The sequence below is a fragment of the Lampris incognitus genome, chromosome 3 (assembly GCF_029633865.1).
Source record: "Lampris incognitus isolate fLamInc1 chromosome 3, fLamInc1.hap2, whole genome shotgun sequence".
NCBI lineage: Eukaryota > Metazoa > Chordata > Actinopteri > Lampriformes > Lampridae > Lampris > Lampris incognitus.
This window is the reverse complement of record NC_079213.1, coordinates 5694228-5717785: the sequence shown is the minus strand read 5'-3', so window position 1 is coordinate 5717785 and position 23558 is coordinate 5694228. Positions and strand designations below refer to the sequence as shown.

Below are 23558 nucleotides of genomic sequence, written 5' to 3'. Positions count from 1 at the left end.
TCCTTTACCCCCCCCATGAGTTCAAGCTCTCTCCTCATCTGCCCCCCCATCACTCCCCCTTCTTTTATTCATTCTGTACAGTGGCACTGGGTACCCCGAAAGCCGCTTTTAAATCCAATTTTCTTCTTCGTGGAAGGTTATAAAGTTAATATTTTCCCCTTCTTCTTCGTCTTCTTCTTCTTCTTCTTCTCCTTCTTCTTCTTCGTGAAAGGCTGTAAAAGAAATACAGCAGTCAAAGTCGATATACGCTGCGGTTGCGTGGCGGAGGAGACGCTCCGACCCCCCCTCCGAGAAACATCTGGTCCCTCTCGGACCCCCATTGAACTTTTCTGCCGGCGCCACCGCGCCGAGAACGGCCTTCCGCCATTGTACCCTCACGCCGAGCAGCGTCACTCCGGTAGTTTTTGCGCCCTTCAACCTCTCCATGGCAACCGGTCACGCGCCCTCCCACCTCCCCACCCCCGTCGCTTGTTTCCCGCGTAATTCTCCTCCTTATATGGGCGCGCGAGGGGAAACGTCAGCCCTGTATGCAAATGACTTTGATTGAAGAAAAAAAAATCAGAACATGGCGGAGCGGGCGGTCGCTTGACGCGCATGCGCAAACGTTTCCACTACGGCCAGGCACGCATTGAAAGTAGTCGACGGCAACAACCGAGCGGTGCGAAACGTCTTACAACAAACCCCCCTCACCCCGCCCCCCCCTCCGTCGTTAAACGAGACTTGGTACCGAACGCGTCTTTTTTTTTTTTCTTCTTTTTAACCACGCCGGGGGTTCGGATCGACGTCCAAAAAGGCTTGATTCGGGCACAAGGTGAGTCCGTTTTCTCCGGTTCCGGACTGCCGGGACAACTCTTGTCAGTGAAGACGGTGCACGTCGGCGTGTGCAGAAGTTGTGGGGAGACGGTCTCTCGTCTCGCAGCTGGGACCGGACCAGAACCCGGGTCACCCGAATCCGGTCCGGTCCCCCCCTCCGGTGTTATTGTAAAAGGCGGGTGGAAACGAGCGGTCGTTATAGTAATGGTGTCGTGCGTTGACTGGGCAGATGCGGCGGCGGCGGCGGCCCCGTGCTGTTGCTCTTCTTCGGGGGTTCCGGGGAAGTTCGGGACCTCGTGTTTTGCCGACTTAACGTTGGGCCGTTCGCCCCGAAGCGAGCGGTTCCGCTCACGACGCGGGTTCTGCTCGTGTTTACCCATCGCGGAGCGGCCAACTTGGCCCGTCTGCTCGGCCCCGGTGGCGCAGGGTTCTGCCCCAACTAATATGGCCAGTGGCGGCGTTGTTGTTGTTGTTGTTTATACCAAAATGTGTAAGTGTGCGAGTGTGGCTGGCTGGCCCGGACTCGGTGGGCAAGTGGGTGTGTTTCTGCGTCAGAGCCCGTCCGAAACGTTTAAACGCGGGGACGAGAGAGGCGGTATTACTCCGCGGCTGCTCCGCCCGCCGGCGCCACTTCAGAACGTGCGGCAAAACGACAAGAAAATAGTCCCTGGAACGGCTGTCGATCAAAGTGGAAACGCGGGCTTCGGTGGAGACGTGCGCGTGTTTACAGTTCGGGACGGGGACTTAAACTCGTCCCCCTCCCACCCCCACCACCCCCCTCCGTCATTGCGGAGAATCCCGAGATCCGCGCCACGGATGCGCAACGGGAACGTTTAGCGACGCGTTTCCGTCTTTTTAAATCCGCCGTTTTCGCTGTCGGCGACGCGCGGCTGCGACGCGACCGCGACGCGTGGTGGACGCGCCGCGCTGTCCGCTGGGCTTCTTCTCCGCTTCCCTCGGACGGAAATCGGCGATTTGAAAAACCGAATACACGAATAGAGCGTCTTTTGTGAACTTGATGTGACCCCCCCCGCCCCCCTTCTCCTCCTCCTCCTCCTCCTCCTCCCACGTTGCCCGTCGTCTAGCGACGCCTCCGTCGCGTCAGGCATCGTCGGGTTGCAGGAAGGCTTTGCAGGCGTCGTCCCGCTTCCTCCTCGGCTCGGCGCTGCCATGTGCCCTCGCTAACGCCGCGGTTATACAACCACTGACGGAATGTGTGTGCGTTAAGCTGCACTGGCGACGTTTCCTTCCTTTTTAAAAAAAAAAATATTCTGACCTAAAAGCGATTTGATATTTAAGTTGCCTCCAGCACGTCGATTCCACCCCCCACCTCCCCCCCCCCGTTTCTACATAGGGAATAAAACGTCGCAATTTCAGCCCCGACGCGTGTGCTTGTTGAATCCATATTGATGACGTCGGCAGCTATAAAGCGGCGTGCTTCATACGCATGAGTTTATTTTTAAAAAGGGGGGGAGGAGGGGGTGGGGTGGGGGTAGTGGTTTCTACCGTGTCCGGGGCCATAGCGAGCACATGGCGAGCCGCCAGTCGCATCAGGACCACAGTTGCGTAAGAGCGTCGCTCTGCCGGGGCCACGCTGTTCCTGTCCCGGTGATGCTGAGGCTGATCCCCCCCCTCCCCCTCCCCCCCCCCGCACACACACCTAAACGACGTATGACGTAGATAAGTGTGTTACGCACGCAAATCCCTCCTGTATTATAACGATAAATGCCACTCTGGGTCATTGAACTCAGACAAGGGTGACTTGGAAAATAATGCAAGAAAATAATGGCGAGATTGCCACGTTATGTATTTCAGGGTCTGCTTTTCAATATTTTGAAAAGTCGGTGTTTGAGCTGTAATGCCTTTTTTTTTTTGTACTTCTCGAGAAACCTAACGATTGCGCCTGTCTGTTTTATTGTAGATGTTTGGCTTCCACAAGCCGAAGATGTACCGGAGCATAGACGGCTGCTGCATCTGCAGGGCCAAGTCCTCCAGCTCTCGCTTCACCGACAGCAAGAGATACGAGAGGGATTTCAAGAGTTGTTTCGGGTGAGTCGCCGGCCCTGTAGCGCCATTTCGCTCTCCACGGCTCATAACAGCGAGAGATCTGGGATCATGTGGCGTTTTATTGCTTTGGACCAGCTGTTGAAGTACCTAGTCAGCTCCTGATATGTGCCTTTGACACTCACATTGGGACCACACTCCTCATTTCTGCACAGCTTATTACTATATCTTATGACCGTACCCCCCTTCTTCAAATGAATAAACTATCATTAGTGAACAATCTTTCTTCATCCAGGTATCTGTCATCCTGCAACACATTCATCATTATTTGTCTGGCAACTCAAGAACACACTTGTTTAATGTCGTATACTGAACAAATTGTCAGTCTGTCTCTCTTTTTTATTCTTTTGCTTACTTGCTTCTACCAGTTTATCTCAGTTGCTAAGCTCCGTGCCTGTGGTTGTATCTGTGACGAGGTGTGAGTCAGCACGATTCATAGCAGGTGAAATAGTTTTCCCCCGACGACGATATTAATAAACGCCATTATCTCAGCGACACCCATGTGGTTCATTGTATCGTTCCATCCCCGCTGCCTGCGGATAGACCGCTGTCGCCCTGGGCATGATGTTTTAAATCCAATTCGAACGATGGTGGTTGAGATATTGTGCCACTGTACATTCGCACATGTCTTTTGAAATGGCTTTTATCCGACTCCAGTGGTTTCCATCGTTTAGCTGTATCTCTGTCACTTTGTTCCTGTTGTCATTTTTTCACTTACGCGGTGAGGCGAGCCCCGAGCGGGCTCTCGTTTCTGGCGTTTCTGGTTGTGACCCGCTCCGAGGAAAGTGGCAGGTGGAGAGTTTGACGGGGTTTGAGTTTGACTCGTGTCTTCTTACACAACTGATGGCTGGGCTATGTAGATGACTGATCACAACACAAACCGGATCATTCCCGTATCCCTTATCTGTTTCCTCTGTTGGGATTGTGTTGTGGTATAATGAGTGTCCAAAAGTACACAAGCTCTGGCCACATTGGGGACGAAATGTTCACGTGTTTCAAGTTTATGATGAGCAAAACTCCTAAATTCTTCCATCGGATGACCCACAATCTGAAGATTTCAAACGCAATGAAAAGAGATGAGCCAGAATTTGTCCCCTGAAATAATAACTCCACTGATGTGGTCAAGATGTGACTGGAGTTCTCAGAAAGGTGAATGATGGCCACTGTAACTGTCTCTATGCATGTGTTACCAGTCTCAAAAGGAAGGTGGCACCTGAGCAAACAAATGGAAGTCTGACACATGCAAATGTGTAGAACGTTCTGGCTTTGATTAAACAGGTAAAATCACGTCATTCGGGTGGCGTGGCGGTCTGTTCCATTGCTACCAACACGGGGATCGGTGGTTCGAATCCCCGTGTTACCTCCGGCTTGGTCGGTATCCCTACAGACACAATTGGCCGTGTCTGCAGATAGGAAGCCGGATGTGGGTATGTGTCCTGGTCGCTGCACTAGCGTCTCCTCTGGTCACTGTCAGGTGAAAAGAAGCAGCTGCTGGCGACTCCCTATGTATCGGAGGAGGCATGTGGTAGTCTGCAACCCTCCTCGGATCGGCAGAGGGGGTGGAGCAGAGATCGAGACGGCTCAGAAGAGTGGAGTAATTGGCCAGATACAATTTGGGTGAAAAGGAGGGGGGGGGCAAAAAAACAGGTAAAATCAAATATGATATGTAAGTATTTATGAAAAAGGTCTACTAATCAATAAAAATAAGTTTGGATTTTGATGCAAGAGATACTTGCATCAAAATCCAACTTTTCCTGTCGTTAATCGATGTAAGGAGTGTGGACGTGATCGATGAGACAAATGGTAGCCCTAAAATCACATTTATGGCCAGACGAGAGATATCGGCGGTCAAAATCATGTTTCCGGTTTGCGAAAATATGGTAACTTGCCACGTCACGAATCACCATTAACATAGAGGGCATGTCCGTAGCGGGACGCTATAAAACTGGAGATGCACCCTTTTGGCTCGAAGGAATACTGTGTTGGCTGAGCAACATATTCGTGAGGCGAGTAGTCAATTTCCACTAAATTATCAAACTTAAATGTATTGGAAATAAACGTATGTCGTGTAAAACATTAGTAGCAATTTGTCTCTCCTTTATCATGACAGTTACTTAAATGAACATTCAAACGTATTAGAAATTAATCACACACGTAAACATAGCAAGAATTAACCACACATTAGCAACCTCACTTTGTATGCTGCACTAACTGAGCTAAACGCGATCAAAATTCACATGTATGTTGTACCTCTGCTGGCTACATGCCACTTCATGCCAGTCACTGAGGAAACAGAGTTTTGCTAGCTGCATAACAGTATACCAATTAGCAATCTAAAATTCTAAATAATGCTTCCAAAACACTCGACATTCTATTTCTACAACTTACAACTACAGCTACACCATTCTGCCACTACTACTGCTACTTTTGGCTGCTCCCGTTAGGGGTCGCCACAGCAGATCATCTCAGGACCATCTCTTCCTGTCCTCTACATCTTCCTCTGTTGCAAAAGCCACCTGCATGTCCTCCCTCACCACATCCATAAACCTTCTCTCTGGCCTCCTCTTCTCCTCTTCTCTGGCAGCTCCAACGTGAGCTGTCCCTCTAATATACTCGTTCCTAATCCTGTCCTTCTTCATCACTCCCGATGAAAATCTTATCATCTTCAACTCTGCCACCTCCAGCTCCACCTCCTGTCTTTTCATCAGTGCCACTGTCTCCAAACCATGTAACATATAGCTGGTCTCACTACCATCTTGTAAACCTTCCCTTTAACTCTTTCTGGTACCCTTCTGTCACAAATCACTCCTGACACTCTTCTCCACCCACTCCACCCTGCCTGCGCTCTCTTCTTCACCTCTCTTCTGCACTCCCCATTACTTTTGACAGTTGACCCCAAGTATTTAAACTCGTATGCCTTCGTCACCTCTACTCCTTGCATCCTCACCATTCCACTGTCCTCCGTCTCATTCGTGCATATCTATTCCATCTTGCGCCTACTGACTTTCATTCCTCTTCTCTCCAGTGCATACCTCCACCTCTCCAGGCTCTCCTCAACCTGCACCCTACTCTCACTACAGAGCACAATGTCATCCACAAACATCATAGTCCAGGGGTCTGTCATTGTACTAATTAACAATCTAATAATCAAAATAATGCTTCCAAAACACTCACCATTCTGTTTCTAAAACTTACAATTACAGCTACACTGTTCTGCCACGTAATGGCTAATTTTCTAGCATACTTTGCTTGTAACACTGTCAGCTAGCTAGCATACTGAAATTAGTGCTTTAGCTCACTGAATAAACACATTTTACCGCGATTCACTTCACTAAACAGTTTCTACATTCACTACATAGCTTCTGAATAAGTCTACGCATTGGATAACATGTGAATGATTGTAAGTGCGTTTACGAACCTGAGCAAACAAATGGAAGTCCGGCACATATAAGAATGTGTAGACTGTTCTGGTGATCTCTTACAGTTCCTACCTACTTAACCAGAACCAGCATTTGACATCTGACCTGACTGAAGTAGGTCCTCTTCCTCAACAGCTTCTTGCTGTTCCTCCCTGACATTCTGGATAGAACTCTTCTACACTGCCTTGTGTTCTGTTTTGTTGCATGTCTTTGTCTATCAGGAGTAGTAAGCTGATGAGGATAGTACCACTCCTCTCCATCAGAGCTTTCTACATCCTGTTCTACATTCTCCACAGGTTTTGTTTTCTTTTGTTTGTCTTTTCTCTTCACAGGATCTTCAGGAACATCTGGCTCCAGAGGTAAGTCATTCACAGGTAGTAAAAGGTTTTGATGTAACACACGCAATGACTTGTCGCCATTCTCAGGCTGAATTTTGTAGACGGGTCCATCTTCAGCTCTTTCGACTACTCAATGCACCATCTTCTCCCAGGAGATTCTCAGATAGATTCCTTGCAAGAACCCAGTCGCCAGGTTGAAGAGTTGTACCTTTTGGACATCTATCATAGTATTTCCCTTTCTCAGAAGACTTTCAGCTGTTTTTTGAAGCAACTCTGTAGGCTTCTTGCATCTTTGTTGCCCACTTTTGTGCAAAAGTTTGGTGTGTCTGTGTCTCATTTTCAGGCTGAACATTGAATATTAGCTCAATTGGCAACAGTGAGTGCCTTCCATACAACAAAGAATGGAGAGTACCCTGTAGCATCATGCTTAGTACAGTTGTAAGCATGTACTATGCTTACAACTGGAAGATTTTTTTCGGTGGCCCTCTTTCCAGACCTATTTCTGGTTGGGTAAGCCTGCACATAGTGGGTAAAGTGGTCCAGTAGTCTACTACTACTACTTTCGGCTGCTCCCGTTAGGGGTCGCCACAGCGTATCATCTGTTTCCATCCCATCCTGTCCTCTGCAACTTCCTCTGTCACACCAGCCACCTGCGTGTCCTCCCTCACCATATCCATAAACCTCCTCTTTGGCCTTCCTTTTTTCCTCTTCCCTGGCAGCTCCATATTCAGCATCCTTCTCCCAATATACCCAGCATCTCTCCTCCACACATGTCCAAACCATCTCAATCTTGCCTCTCTTGCTTTGTCTCCGACCCCCCGACCTGGACGGTTTTGGTAAAGTGGTCTACTAGCACAAGTATGTATTCGTAATCCCCCTTACTTTGCTCCAAATGAAGGTAGTCAACTGAGACTAATTCAAAGGGTGCTCTTGTTTTGACGGTGCCCATAGGTGCACTCTAGGAATGGTCGGATGTTTCTGCTTAACGCAGGTACACTTCTTGGTCACCTATTCCTCCACTTCACGTTGCATAAAGTGCCAATGGAATCAGTCATATCCCACGTGAATTACTTTGTCAGACCCCATGTGACTCATGTTGTTATGCATGTTCTTTACGATCAGTGGTTTCAATTTGTTTGGCACAACCAGTTGTTTCCTGTTTCCAGATTCTCTGTAGATGGTTCCTCTTTCTAGCGATGTTTATTCCATCCCTGCACAAGCCTTCTGGTTTCTCGCCCCGTGTTTGCTTTTATCCTTTTCATTTGGAATCCATTCATTCTCCTTAAGCACGATCACTTCCCTGATGATAAGGTCATCATGTTAACTTGCTTTGAGGTCCCTGGTTGACAGAGTAGGCATGATGTGACCATTTTGGATCTCATCCTCCATGTTGCCTGATGAGCTTCACCATTTTAAAGACACTACCCATGGAACATCCTCATTCTTAATGGCCTTCTCTCCTTGCCACACAGCTGAGACAGTGTCAGGGGACACAACCTCAGTGTACGCTGTCAGATGGTCTTTGAGATTCACAGCGTACCAGGATAGGCTGTCTGCATCTGCATTTGCCTTGCCAGGTCTACATCTAATATCAAAGTGGAAATTGGCCAACGCACCAACCCAGCGATGCCCCGCATTGTTAAGTCTGGCTGAGTTCAACACATAGGTCAATGGATTGTTGTCAGTGTATACGGTAAAAGTTGGTGCATAATATAAGTAGTGTCTGAACTTGTCGCAGATTGCCCACTTGAGCGCTAAAAATTCAAGTTTTCCCGAATGCAGATGGTAGTTGCGTTCTGAGGGGGTTGGTAAAGGACTGCACCTAAACCTTGTTAGAGGTGTCGGTATGGGAGGTCAAAGTCTGGGTAGGCCCGTACTGGTAGATGAGTGAGCGTGTTCATGAACCTTGACACTACAGCCTGATGTTTGGAAGTCTACTTGATCTTGGGAGAGAGCACTTTGAGTGGCTGTTGCAGCTAGAAAAGAGCTATAATAAATGCAACTTCATTGATTGATTGATTGATTGATTGATTGATTGATTGATTGATTGATTGATTGGAGTTTTGGATGGAAGCTGCCTTTTGTTCCCTTCTTTCCTGTGCTCTTCCCTCTCAGATTTTGCTGCCAATGTTACTGTCACTTCACCAGGACTTTGAAGGAGCTCAAACAATGGCTACGCCCGCAGTGAAAAATCCTGAATGAAAGATCTATTGTAGCTGAGGAATCCGAGTAGGGTTCTCACTTCACCTACTGTTTTTGGTTCTTTCTCTTCCAGTCGCAGGACTGGACTACTTAAAGGCCTTTTGGGTCAATATGAATTGAATGCTTTCTCCGGAAACCATCTTGCCAACGTACCTGATCTGCAGCTTAAATAATTCACACTTTTTGGGACTAAGTTTGATCCCAAGGTCGCACATCTGGCAAAGCACTCTCCTCACATCGTCAACACGGTCACTGAAAGTTTTGGAGTAGCACAGAACATCATCAAGATAGGGAGAACAGCATTTGTTTCTGATGCCCTACAGGGCTTTCTCCATACATCTTTGAAAGGCAGTTGGGACATTTGTTAGGCCAAACAGGATGCGTACCCATTCATATAAGCCCCAGGGGGTACTGAAGTCTGTTAGGTGTCTCAACTTTTCATCAACAAAACCTTGGCAGTATGCACTACCTTGGCCCAAGATTGAGAACCACGTGAATCCCCTGAGATTATCCAACAAGTCTTGTAGTTGGGGCAGTGCATGTCGGTCTGAGGTTGTTTTTAGATTCAGCTCCAAAAATCTGCTTGCAAACACTGCTGTAACTTGCATCAGAATCCGAATCTGAGATTACACCACTGCGCATTTTGAACTCTCTAAGAGGCAGTCCTGCTGCAACATCTGTGAATCTAACCAACCCTGTTGGTTATCTGTTCTGTAACTGCTGCTGTGAGGCGACAGCGCTAACCACTGGGCTACCGTGCCACCAAAAATGGCTCATCCTTGGGTGGGCAGGGATAGTGCCTTATCAGACTGAATAAACACATTTTAGGCCAGACATGGTCCTGATGTCCGTGGCAACCAAACAAGTGGTTTTGCTAGATAGAGCTAACTGTCCCCTGGGAAGATTGGATGGAGGAGGTGCAAGAAAGGAAGAAAGAGCCAGGTATGCAGATCTGGTAGCTGAGTGTTGGAGGAATGGGTGGAAGCCCCACTGTGAGCCGGCTGAAGTGGGCTGCAGAGGTTTTGCAGGCCAGTCTCTACACTGGTTCCTGGGACTCTTGGGGATTTGTGGGCTGCAAAGAAGAAGATCCATTAGGAACAACATGGAAGCCATGGAAAAAGGCTTCCTGTTGGCTCTTGATTGAAGAGGGGGGACGCTTGGCATAATGCGCTACCTGGACACAAGTAAGGGCTTGATCACCCCCAGCTGGGTCGCTTGGGTGAGGGTGTTTGATGTTAAGCCCCGAAACACCTGATGACCCCGGGTTCATTACTGACGATGTGTCCAGGTTGCACCACATGGTGCATCAAAGAACAAAAGAAATCAAATTGCTCAAATTATACTCCCTCAAGTATTTCAGACCTCTTTTAATGAGAAATTTTAGGTCATAGATTCTCATTATCATCAATTTAGACAACACTGTGTAGTATGTTATGACAATATCCAAATTTCATCCTGATACAATACCACTGAAAACAAAAAGAATTTCAAGCGTTTTCTTTTTACATCCTATAACTTTCATCCTAGTGAGGTTCCATACTAATAATAAAAGTCTAACAGAAGTGGTTAGTGTAAAGGGGCGTCCGGATGACGTGGCAGTCTATTCCGTTGCCTTATCAACATGGGGATTACCAGTTTGAATCCCCGCATTACGTCTGGCTTGATGCATCCCTACAGGTACAACTTGCCGTGTCTGCGGGTGGGAGGCTGGATGTGAGTATGTGTCCTGGTTGCTGCACTAGCGCCTCCTCTGGTCGGTCGGGGCGCCTTTTCGGGGGGAAGGGTAAACTTGGGGGATTAGCATGATCCTCCCATGCACTATGTCCCCCTGGTGAAACTCCTCACTGTCAGGTGAAAAGAAGCGGCTGGTGACTCCACATGTATTGGAGGAGGCATGCGGTAGTCTGCAGCCCTCCCCGGATCAGCAGAGGGGGTGGCGCAGTGGCCGGGACAGCTCGGGAGAGTGGGGTAAATGGCCTGATACAGTTGGGGAGAAAAAGGGTGAAACCCCCCCCCCCCACCACCACCACCACCACCACCACAAAAAAAAAGGAAAAAAAGAAATGGCTAGTGTAACCGAGGCCAACATCCTCTTGTGTCCCCACAGGCTGGGCGAGATGCGCTGCGGGGACATCTGCAACGCCTGTGTCCTGTTGGTCAAGAGATGGAAAAAGCTCCCAGCGGGGTCAAAGAAGAACTGGAACCACGTAAGGAGACGTTCAATGTCTTTGTATTTTAAATTGGAATACTCACGAGAATAGCTTCATCTGCTCCTGTCGTCCTTTTAATTATTTTTTATTTACTCACTCAGTGGTGCCTTGCTTCACACTCTGGATTTAATACGTAGAAATCAGCTTTGGTAGAACCACTGTGTAGTTTTCACAGGAGCGTCGAATATTCTTCATTTACTTTCCCAGCTCAGATTTTCCCTGCAGGTCCAGGACTTAAACCTGCAAGCTCCTGGTGTACTTCCAGCTAAACTTTGACCAGTTGGGTTTGGAAAGGGCTATAGTAAAATGTTGTAACCTTCCCAATAAATTTGGCATCTGTAAGTTCATAACCAAACGTGTGAATAGGGGGCGTCCGGGTAGCGTAGCGGTCTATTCCGTTGCCTACCAGCACAGGGATTGTCTGTTTGAATCCCCGTGTTACCTCCAGCTTTGTCGAGCGTCCTTATAGACACAATTGGTCATGTCTTCGGGTGGGAAGCCGGATGTGTCCTTTTCGTTGTACTAGCGCCTCCTCTGCTAGGTCGGGGCACCTGTTCGGAGGAAAAGGGTAACTGGGGGGAATAGCGTGATCCTCCCACACGCTACGTCCCCCTGGTGAAACTCCTCACTGTCAGGTGAAAAGAAGCGGCTGGCGACTCCACATGTATTGGAGGAGGCATGTGGTAGTCTGCAGCCCTCCCCGGATCAGCAGAGGGGGTGGAGCAGTGACCAGGACGGCTTTGAAGAGTGGGGTAATTGGTCGCATACAATTGGGGAGAAAAAATAAGGGAAAAAAGCCATAAAAAAACCGTGTAAATAGAATATAGAGAGTAGAATATTACAGCACACTTGGTGTGTCATCAGGACAGGACTTGGTGGTGGAATGAGGAAGTACAGCAAAGTATACAGAGAAAGAGGTTGCCAAAGAAGAAGTGGGATAGTTGGAGAGATGAAGAAAGTAGACAGGAGTACAAGGAGACGCTGCGTAAAGCAGAGCGAGAGGTGGAAAAGGTGTATGGTGAGCTATATGAGAGGTTAGACACTGAGGAAGGAGAAAATTGTGATCTGTAGCGAGAGTAGGGTGTGGGTGGAGGAGAGCCTGGAGAGGTGGAGGTATGCACTGGAGAGAAGAGGAATGAAAGTCAGTAGGAGCAAGATGGAATACATGTGTGAATGAGAGGGAGGACAGCAGAATGGTGAGGATGCAAGTAGAGGTGACAAAGGCATATGAGTTTAAATACCTGGGGTCAACTGTCCAAAGTAACGGGGAGTGCAGAAGAGAGGTGAAGAAGAGAGTGCAGGCAGGGTGGAGTGGGTGGAGAAGAGTGTCAGGAGTGATTTACGACAGAAGGGTACCAGCAAGAGTTAAAGGGAATGTTTACAAGATGGCTGTGAGACCAGCTATGTTGTATGGTTTGGAGACAGTGGCACTGAGGAAAAGACAGGAGGTGGAGCTGGAGGTGGCAGAGTTGAAGATGCTAAGATTTTCATTGGGAGTGATGAAGAAGGACAGGATTAGGAACGAGCATATTGGAGGGACAGCTCAGGTGGGACGGTTTGGAGACAAAGCGAGAGAGACAAGATTGAGATGGTTTGGACATGTGTGGAGGAGAGATGCTGGGTATACTGGGAGAAGGATGTTGAATATGGAGCTGCCAGGGAAGAGGAGAAGAGGAAGGCCTAAGAGGAGGTTTATGGATGTGGTGAGGGAGGACATGCAGGTGGCTGGTGTGACAGAGGAAGATGCAGAGGACAGAAAGATGGAAACTGATGATCCACTGTGGCGCCCCCTAACGGGAGCAGCCGAAAGTAGTAGTTGTTGTAGTAATAGTAGTAGTAGTAGTAGTATTACAGCACAGTGCCATTCTACTTTTAGCTCTTATTGTTTTGCACCATGTGCAGAAAGATAGCCTAGGTTGCCTCATGATTCCTTCCTCAGAGGCAAATTGGATATTAGCATATTTTGATAAATCTATGGATTTAGATGTATAGTGTGTGTGTAAAACCCTGTTCATGTACCTTTCCTGTTGTATACCAAGCATCCCAGAAATTCCCAATTATGTGATATTACCTGTTACCTACTTGGCTGATAGTTGACATGAAGTGGACATTTCCAACCTTCCTTTTATCGCGGGTTATCAGGTGGTGGATGCAAAAGGCAGTTCGAGCCTCAAGGCCACGATGAAGACCAAGAAGATGAAGAAAAAGGCCAGACCCAACCAGATCAGCCTTGTGCAGAACAAACTCAAGAGAATCTGTAAGTAACTGCCACAAAGTTGTGTGTGTGTGTGTGTGTGTGTGTGTGTGTGTGTGTGTGTGTGTGTGTGTGTGTGTGTGTGTGTGTGTGTGTGTGTGTGTGCGTAAGCGCTTGGGAGGTTCGCAAATGTAGTGCAGGTTACAACCACCTAAAGTGGGGTTGCCCACCATATGTCAGAGCAGAAAAGGGTTTGTTTACTTTGACTTTTTGATTTCAGATGAAATGATTAATTTTCAAATCTATATTTTTCATATAAATTGTCAGACTTTTGTAAAGTAAGATGGAAATGCCATGACTTTTAGGGGAGTGTGAGATTAAATACTATTTGGCGGAAAAACATTATTGCCAGTCATGTGATTGGCCCGGAGCATTTTAAGACCCTGACCATTCTTATGGAAGCCTGACTTTACAGGATACCTCACCCAAAACACGTTGATGGTATATTCTAAAGTTCACCAATCAAAATCATGTTTATTGGTCATGTAGGTTTGCACTACATGGAATTTGACTCCGGTTTCGTGGCTCTCTCAGTGGACTTAACAGAATAACAACACAACAATCTTCAGATGATATATACACAAGGCTGGACCTATACAGGTGAAATAAGAGGTGATAAAGTGCAGTGGTGCAGAGAATATATCAGAGATGCTGAAACGGATGTTAGCAGGTTACTTACATACATGCCTGAGGTAGATGGACATGACAGAGGGTGCCAGTATACGTACAATGTACAGTACAGTATATACACAACATGGTTGGATTTATCTGACAGTGTTACGTGTTCATTTGAATGACAGCCTGCGGAAAGAAACTGTTTTTATATCTGGTTGTTTTGGGGTACAGTGCTCTCTAGCGCCCACCAGAGGGGGGAGGAGTTGGAACAGGTCGTGACCAGGGTGTGATGAGTCTGCAGTGACGTTGCCTGCCCGTTTCCTGACTCTGGGGGTGTATAAGTCCTGAGTGGAGGGCAGGTTGGCACCAGTGTTTTTCTCTGCAGACTTAACCGTCCATTGTCCTCTGTCCCTGTCCTGTTTGGTGGCCGATCCGAACCACAGAGTGACGGATGTGCAGAGGACAGACTGGATTATTGCGGTGTAGAACTGAATCAGCAGTTCCTGAGGCAGGTTGAACTTCTTGAGCTGGTGGAGAAAGAACATCCTCTTCTGGACCTTTTTGATGATTGTGTCTATGTTGGATGCCCACCTTAGGTCCTGGGAGATTATGGAACCCAGAAATCTGTAGATTTTCACTGTAAATGCCATGCTGTTGAGTATGGTGAGGGGGCAGTGTTGGGGGACTCCCTCTGAAGTCCACTGTCATTTCCAAAGTTTTGAGCATGTTTGGCTCCAGGTTAATATGGCTGCACCAGAGGGCCAGCCGTTTAACCTCCCATCTGTATGCAGACTTGTCACCGTCCCGAATAAAGCCAATGACGATTGTGTCGTCTGCAAACTTCAGGAGTTTAACAGACGGGTCTCCTCCTGAGGTGCAGTCATTTGTGTAGCGGTAGAAGAATAAAGGGGAGAGCACACACCACTGGGGGGTGCCAATGTTGATTGTCCGGGTGCTGGATTTGTTTTTTCCCAGTCTCACCAGCTGCCTCCTGTCTGTCAGGAAGTTGTTAATCCACAAGTTTTTAATAAAAAGGTGAGTGTAGGAGGAGGTGCCGTTAGAGATCACCTGACAGAAAGCTTCCAGTATCAACCCACACACTTCTCGTCAACTGTTTTTTACAAGACCCTGCACCTTACCTCACAGTGGTAATTGTTGTTATTATTACAGAGCATTGTACCTCAAAACAACCAAATATAAAAATAGTTTCTTTCCGCGTGCTGTCATTCAAATGAACGCTTACGATTGTCAAATAAATCTAACCATGTTGTATATACTGTACTGTACATGTTGTATATACTGTATCTTACATGTTGTATATACTGTACTGTACATGTTGTATATACTGTACATGTTGTATATACTGTACTGTACATGTTGTATATACTGTACTGTACATGTTGTATATACTGTACTGTACATTGTACGTATACTGGCACCCTCCATCATGTCCATCTACCTCAGGCAAGTACCTGCTAACATCTATTTTAGCATCTCTGATATATTCTCTGCACCATTGCACTTTATCGTCTCTTATTTCACCTGTATACGTCAATCCTCGTGTATATATCTGAACATTGTTGTGTTGTAGTGTTGTTATTCTGTGTTGTACACTGAGAGAGCCATGGAACTGAGTTAAATTCCATGACATGCGCAAACCTACATGGCCAGTAAACATAAACATGATTGTTTATTGTTGTTGTTAAATATTATTACTTCCGGGTAGCGTGGCGGTCTTTTCCGTTGCCTACCAACACGGGGATCGCCAGTTCGAATCCCTGTGTTATCTCCGGCTTGGTCGGGCGTCCCTACTGACACAATTGGTCGTGTCTGCAGGTGGAAAGCCGGATGTGGGTATGTGTCTTGGTCGCTGCACTAGCGCCTCCTCTGGTTGATCGGGTTGCCTGTTCAGTGGGGAGGGGTAACTGGGGGGAATAGTGTGATCCTCCCACATGCTACGTCCCCCTGGTGAAACTCCCCACTGTCAGGTGAAAAGAAGCGGCTGGCGACTCCACATGTATGGGAGGAGGCATGTGATAGTTTGCAACCCTCCCCGGATCGGCAGAGGGGGTGGAGCAGCGACCGGGACGGCTCGGAAGAGTGGGGTGATTGGCCGGATCCAATTGGGGAGAAAGGGGGATATATATATATATATATACACTGAAGCATTCTTGTGGTCATACAAGTGCTGTGATTCTCTGAAGCAGGAAGTGATCCGATTGATTGTGTGATCTAATTAGTTGTATAGTCTGATTGTGTGATCTGATTGTTCGTGCTGTGTTTCGCTCCCACAGACTCTGACGCTCACAGCACCACCTCCAGTGCCTCGCCAGCGCAGTCCCCCAGCTACAGCAACCAATCAGACGAGGGCTCAGACAGCGAGCTTTCACCTGGCTCCTCCCGCTCTCCAGCCTTCTCTTTCCTGGACCTTACCTACTGGAAAAGGTAGAGGCTAGATTGATTGTGGCCAAATGGTATATATGTCCCATTTTAACAGACCAACTGATCTTTTTCTTATGAAGTACAGATCCCGTCATTTAAAAAGAACGGCCGTCTGGTTTCAAAATGATTAAAAACACAAGACTAGGCGCCCGGGTAGCGTAGCGTAGCGGTCTATTCCGTTGCCTACCAACACGGGGTCGGCAGTTCGAATCCCCGTGTTACCTCCGGCTTGGTCGGGCGTCTTTACAGACACAACTGGCCGTGTCTGCTGGTAGGAAGCCGGATGTGGAGAGTAGGGTAATTGGCCAAGTACAATTGGGGAGGAAAAGAAGGAGGGGGGGGGGGGTACAAGACTTAAACTAACAGTGACTAATAAAGAACGCAACACGACGTTGGGCAAGTGCTTTGGTCCAGCGTGCCTCAAATTACATTTAAGTATAAACTTTGAACAGGGTGATGCATTCTGACACATCATCCTGTCCAGCATTTATTAAATAACAATATGGTGCCCCCTGCAGGCTAAAAAGCAAGATGGCGTGGATGGTTGGGATCAGGCGGTTTCCATGAGCATGCATTCGATTCACATCTTTTACTTAGTTTTATTTATTTATTGTATGTGCGACGTGTCTGTGGACTGTTGTACTTGGACACACGAGCATTTAATGCCGCACACCTTTGGCAGAGTTCCACCAGCAGAGGGCGCAACGTTGGCTGTTTTATTACAGGAGATGTGTACATTATATTTGCACAGAAGCATTGTCATCCAGGACTGGTGTGTTTTGTTGAATGGAGCCATACAGCGTCGTTACTCACCCATAAATCTTCTTTAAAGTATGCAGTTACTCGGTTTTACAGGCTGTTTTACTGACTGAGAGCCACTGACCAGCTGTTTTTCTTTTCCAGACAAAAGGTGTGCTGTGGGATCATCTACAAGGGCCGCTACGGCGAAGTGATCATCGACCCACACCTGTACAAGCCCTGCTGCCAGAGGAAACAAAAAGTAGATGAAGAAGAGGACGAAGAAGAGGAGGAGGAGGAGGAGGTGGTTGGGGGGGAGGAGGAAGAAGAAAGGCGAGGGAATGGAGAGGACGCAGCGAGCGTCCCGGCGCAGGGTAGCTCACAGTCCCCCAAGGAGAAACAGGAGGAGGAGCAGGAGGAGGAGGAGGGCAAAGCGGAGCAGGGAGGGCAGGAGTGGTGATGTCACGACAGGGTCGCCGTCGTCTTCCTGGTTGGAGGGACGCTCTGTTCCAGCCGCCGGGCCACAAAACTCTACCAAACTTGTCACGTGCACGTGGTCCCACCCAGACCCCGGCCGGGTTTTTAGTCCCTCACAAGCTGCTGCAACCGTTTGTTCTTGTTTGTTTCACGTAAAGGTTTTTGTGGACTCTCCTTATTTATCTGACGTCACATGAACTGACCTTCCACCCCAGGAGCCCCGTCGCCCCATCCTCGTCTCAGAGAAATACCACATTCTACCTTGTTGTAAATACTTTCTTTCCGCTCTCTGTCTGAAATGCTGGGCGGACAGACGCTGCACGGAAACCTTGAGACCTCCGGATTGACCCTTTACTTCTAGGATGGAGCCATAAAGCTACAACCCAGCCTTCCAAACTCACTGCCTTCCCCTTCCTCTCGGCTCTACGCCCGTGAAACATGACGACCTTCGTCCTTTTTCCATGCCGGCTTTCCCTCCTGTATAAATTGAACAGGTTTTTTTTTATTATTGTTATTATTATTGTTGTCGTTTGTTTTTGTCATGACAATCCAAGATGTCTGGGAGAGAGCATTGACAGTTATGATTTTTTTTCCGTTGCGTTGTCCCACATGGCTGAAAATGTGGCCGCCGGCATCTTCAGACAGTCGAAGTTTCCTAAAGTCATCTGTCGCGCTCGTGTCCTTTTTTTTTTTGTTTTGAAACTGTAAAATAATGAAGAGAGAAAAAAAACAAAAAAACATGAATTTGAACCACTGATGGTGACAATAAATAAATTCACAGTGCACGGAAAGCACAAAGTTAATCAGGGAGACTTCTGATTCTGAGCACTCGTCCAGATCCAGCTGTGATCTGAAACCTTCAGATGAACCATTATAAGCTAAAACTGAAGCCGCGGGGCAGAGCGGTGGCGACGACATGAGTCGAAATCCACGCCGGGCAGCTGTAATGACGCGCCGCAGGGGCGTTTCGTCCTCGGCCTCTTCGGTCGTGTCGGATGGGGGCTCGGTAGCTATTTATACCCCCCCGTTGATGTCAGAGAGCCTCCTTCCACCGACCGAGAAGCCGGCGAGTGGTCCCTCCCTCTCCCCGATGTTTCGCAGTCGTTTTCGTATGAGGCCTTCCAAGGAATGTTGATTCAGATTCAGGGGCCGTTGTGCAGAACTCGCTTACACAAAGCTAGGAGTGTTTTGCATGGGATTGCATGTGCTTTCAACATAATATTTTTGTCTAGATTTGCCTGGATGGGATCTTGTACAGCTCGGGTATATTTTTGTATATAAATGAATAAAGGAGAAAAAAAAAAAGGTAACCGTTAGATCGCTGACTTTCGAATCCTCTCGCTTTGTACCGTGTCCTAAAACTGTAGTTGTCAAGTCATTGAATCTTGCTGTTCTGGCAGAGCAGGGCAGATCTGCACCCTCCCTATTGTGTTCAGTGCACTTTGAACGGGACGGCCAGGCTCGTGGTGGCCTGTCAGATTTCAGGATAAGCTTTCATTGCAGTGACAGACCACTGTCGTTCCTTCAGCGTTTATTTGCTGGAAAGGTTTGGCTCTGTTAGCGCGGTCGCCTCACAGAAAGAAGGTCCCGGGTTCGAGCCCCGGGGTAGTCCAACCTTGGGGGTCGTCCCGGGTCGTCCTCTGTGTGGAGTTTGCATGTTCTCCCCGTGTCTGTGTGGGTTTCCTCCGGGCGCTCCGGTTTCCTCCCACAGTCCAAAGACATGTAGGTCAGGTGACTCGGCCGTACTAAATTGTCCCTAGCTGTGTGTGTGTGGGCCCTGTGATGGCCCGGCGGCCTGTCCAGGGTGTCTCCCCGCCTGCCGCCCAGTGACTGCTGGGATAGGCTCCAGCACCCCCGTGACCCTTAGCAGGATAAGCGGTTTGGATAACGGATGGATGTGTCCCGAACTGTTATTCATTCAAAAGACGAGACGAAATTGGATGCAGTTGTGTGACCTACAGTATGGAGCTTTTTTTTTGTACTTTTTGTCTGGCACAGGATGGCGCCGATGAGTCAAATTATGCCTGTACTTGCACGATAGTTTCACACAGTTTTCACTGATTTACACTGGTTTTGTCTAAAATATTCAACTGTACGGCCCATAGTGCTTTATAGGCAACAGCTTCGTTTATACTGTCAAAGCTTTACGGTCGGTTCTGTGCCTCCGCTTGGTAGAACCCAACATGCAGTACTGACAGTGGCTGGTCTTTGTTCCCCGTAGTCAACCAAACTGCCCTTAGCACCACGTTTCATAAATAGTGCCGGGCTTTTACTGTCACTGTGCTGCACCTCGTCGTTTGTCAGGAGTGTTAAATGTGGTGATTTTTAGATCGAGAAAACTACTAATGACTCGCCGTTCCCACTTCTTCCGTTTGCTGTCCCCGTTTGGCTTTATGTTGCGGGCTACTATGTGGGAACGGGTTCTGAGAAGAGGTTCCCTGTTATTTATTTCTTTTAGCGACGTGTTATTTTTCCTCTTCGCTGTGTATGGACATAACTGAACTTGTGGATGACTGTATGAAATGGTGCCATGTCCTGAGAAGTGTGTGGAAATGATTGTATCAAAGCTAAACTTCTGTTCTCACGGGATATTGTGAGGTTCAGCGGGATGCTAGCTTACTCCAGGGGGGTATTCTAGACATTTTGAGTAGAAACAAACCATGCAGACTGTCAGATATATATATATGTTTTACACACACACACACACACACATATATATATATATATATGTGTGTGTTGTTGTAGTAGTAGTAGTACTACTACTATATATATATATATGTATATATATATGTGTGTGTGTGTGTGTATATGTAACGATCACGGGTGACTAGACTCACTAGCCCTTGGCTAACGGGTCCGGACCCTTTAGTTGACTGGTTAGTGCAGTCCCCCGTGGTGCAGGATCCCACTTCTGACACCAGTGTAGTGAATTCAGGGGGCAGCCGGGACGCGAACCCGGCTCGCCTGCACCAGGGGCGACTGCGCTAACCAGTCAACTAAAGGGTCCAACCTGTTGGCCAACAGGCCAGCGAGTCTACACATCCGTGGTTGTCACACACACACGTTATATATATATATATATATATATATATATATATATATATATATATATATAGTGTGTGTGTGTGTGTGTGTTGGTCTTTTTTACCTCTTTTTAAAGTTTGAATTGTATTAGCATGTGTAGTAGGCTTGCACTTATGTAGAAATGCTAGATTTTTTGGACTTTGTCCAGGTTATGGTTGTCACATAAGCTTTCGTTTGCCAAGACAGACGCACTACCGTTCATTTCTCGAAGCAAAGTCAGTATTTTTATACACGGCTGTAATTTCTACTCATTCAATAAATGTTATTTGTGATCTTGGGAGTACTGGTCAGTGATTATTTGGAGTTGGTTCCGGTGTGAATATAAATATCCCTGCCGTATATGCATCAGAAAACATAATGCAAAGTATGTTTTGTTGCAGTGTTGTAACTACAGGGGTATAAAGTTGATCAGCCACAGCATGAAGGTATGGGGAAGAGTAATAGAAGCTAGGTTAAGAGGAGAGGGGATGACCAGCGAGCAGCAGTATGGGGTCATGGCAGGAAAGAGCACCACAGACGTGGTGTTTGCTTTGAGAATGTTGATGGAGAAGTATAGAGAAGGCCAGAAGGAGGTACACTGGGTCTTTGTGGATTTAGAGAAAGCGTATGACAGGGTGCCGAGAGAGGAGGTGTGGTATTGTAGGAGGAAGTTGGGAGTTGCAGAGAAGTATGTAGGAGTGGTGCAGGATATGTATGAGGGAAGTGTGACAGTGGTGAGGTGTGTGGTTGGAATGGCAGATGGGTTGAAGGTGGAGGTGGGATTACATCAAGGATCGGCTCTGAGCCCTTTCTTGTTTGCAATGGTGATGGACAGGTTGACAGATGAGATCAGGCAGGAGTCTCAGACTATGATGTTTGCGGATGACATTGTGATCTCTAGCGAGAGTAGGGTGCGGGTGGAGGAGAGCCTGGGAGAGGTGGAGGTATGCACTGGAGAGAAGAGGAATGAAAGTCAGTAGGAGCAAGGAGGAGTACCTATGTGTGAATGAGAGGGAGGAAAGTGGAATGGTGAGGATGCAAGGAGTAGAGGTGATGAAGGTGGATGAGTTTAAATACTTGGGGTCAACTGTCCAAAGTAACGGGGAGTGCAGAAGAGAGGTGAAAAAGAGAGTGCAGGCAGGGTGGAGTGGGTGGAGAAGAGTGTGAGGAGTGATTTGTGACAGAAGGGTACCAGCAAGAGTTAAAGGGAAGGTTTACAAGATGGTAGTGAGACCAGCTATGTTATATGGTCTGGAGACAGTGGCACTGACGAAAAGACAGGAGGAGGAGCTGGAGGTGGAGCTGGAGGTGGCAGAGATGAAGATGATAAGATTTTCATTGGGAGTGATGAAGAAGGACAGGATTAGGAACGAGTATATTAGAGGGACAGCTCAGGTTGGACGGTTTGGACACAAAGCAAGAGAGGCAAGATTGAGATGGTTTGGACATGTGTGGAGGAGAGATGCTGGGTATATTGGGAGAAGGATGCTGAATATGGAGCTGCCAGGGAAGAGGAGGAGAGGAAGGCCAAAGGACAGGAAGCGATGGAAGCAGGTGATCCGCTGTGGCGACCCCTAACGGGAGCAGCTGGAAGTAGTAGTAGATGTTTTGTTGCAATGTTCACATTCCCAGTGGCTTCATCCAGTCACCATAAAACAATTTAGCTTTTTCCAATATGACACCAGCTGCCTGTAGGCTGACATACTATAGACGCCCTAAATCACTTTTACTACTACTACTACTACCACCACTACTACCACCATTACTACCACCGCTACTATTACTACTACTACTACTACCACTACTACTACCACTACTACCATCACTACTATTACTACTGCTACTACCACTACTACCACCACCACTACTACTACTACTACTACTACCACCACTACTACCACCACCACTACTACCACTACTGCTACTACTACCACTACCGCTACTACCACCACCACTACTACCACTACCACTACTACTACCACTACTACCACTACTACCACCACTACTATTACTACTACTACCACTACTACTACCACTACTACCACCACTACTATTACTACTACTACTACTACCGCCACTACTACCACCACCACTACTACCACTACTACTACCACTACTATTACTACTACCACTACTACCACCACCACTACTACTACTACTACCACCACTACTACCACCACCACTACTACCACTACTGCTACTACTACCACCACTACTACTACCACTACCACTACTACTGCTACCACTACTACCACTACTACTACTACCACTACTACTACTACTACCACTACTACTACCACTACTACCACTACTACTGGCATCACCACCACTACTACCACTACTACTACTACTACTACTACCACTACTACTACCACCACCACTACTACCACTACTACTACCACTACTACCACCACCACTACTACCACTACTACTACCACTACTACTACTACCACCACTACTACCACCACTACTACTACTACCACCACTACTAGTACTACTACCACCACTACTACCACCACCACCACTACTACTACTACTACTACCACTACCACCACCACTACTACCACTACTACTACTACTACTACTACTACTACCACCACCACTACTACTACCACTACTACCACCACTACTACTACTACTACCACTACTACCACCACCACCACTACTACTACTACCACTACTACCACCACCACTACTACCACTACTACCACCACCACTACTACCACTACTACTACCACCACCACTACTACTACTATGGGGGACAGGGTCTCTGTCCACCACGAGAAATCCTCTCCAACACAATAATTCAAAACCGAACGTCAATTTATGCTTAAATTCAACGTTAGATCCATCATCCATCATCCATCATCCATCATCCGTCATCCACCCATCATCCATCATCCAAGCCGCTTATCCTGCTCAG

General features: G+C 47.5%; 1 protein-coding gene across 1 annotated transcript; it reads left to right on the top strand.

The window, feature by feature from the left end:
• The first annotated feature begins 684 nt into the window (after positions 1 to 684).
• Positions 685 to 19596, top strand: LOC130109602 (SIN3-HDAC complex-associated factor-like). Its single transcript, XM_056276570.1, has 6 exons — positions 685 to 811; positions 2735 to 2862; positions 10944 to 11043; positions 13189 to 13303; positions 16210 to 16360; positions 17261 to 19596. The coding sequence occupies exons 2-6, from the start codon at positions 2735 to 2737 to the stop codon at positions 17553 to 17555; spliced, it is 789 nt and encodes a 262-aa protein (XP_056132545.1). The 5' UTR covers positions 685 to 811; the 3' UTR covers positions 17556 to 19596.
• Positions 19597 to 23558: the final 3962 nt, after the last annotated feature.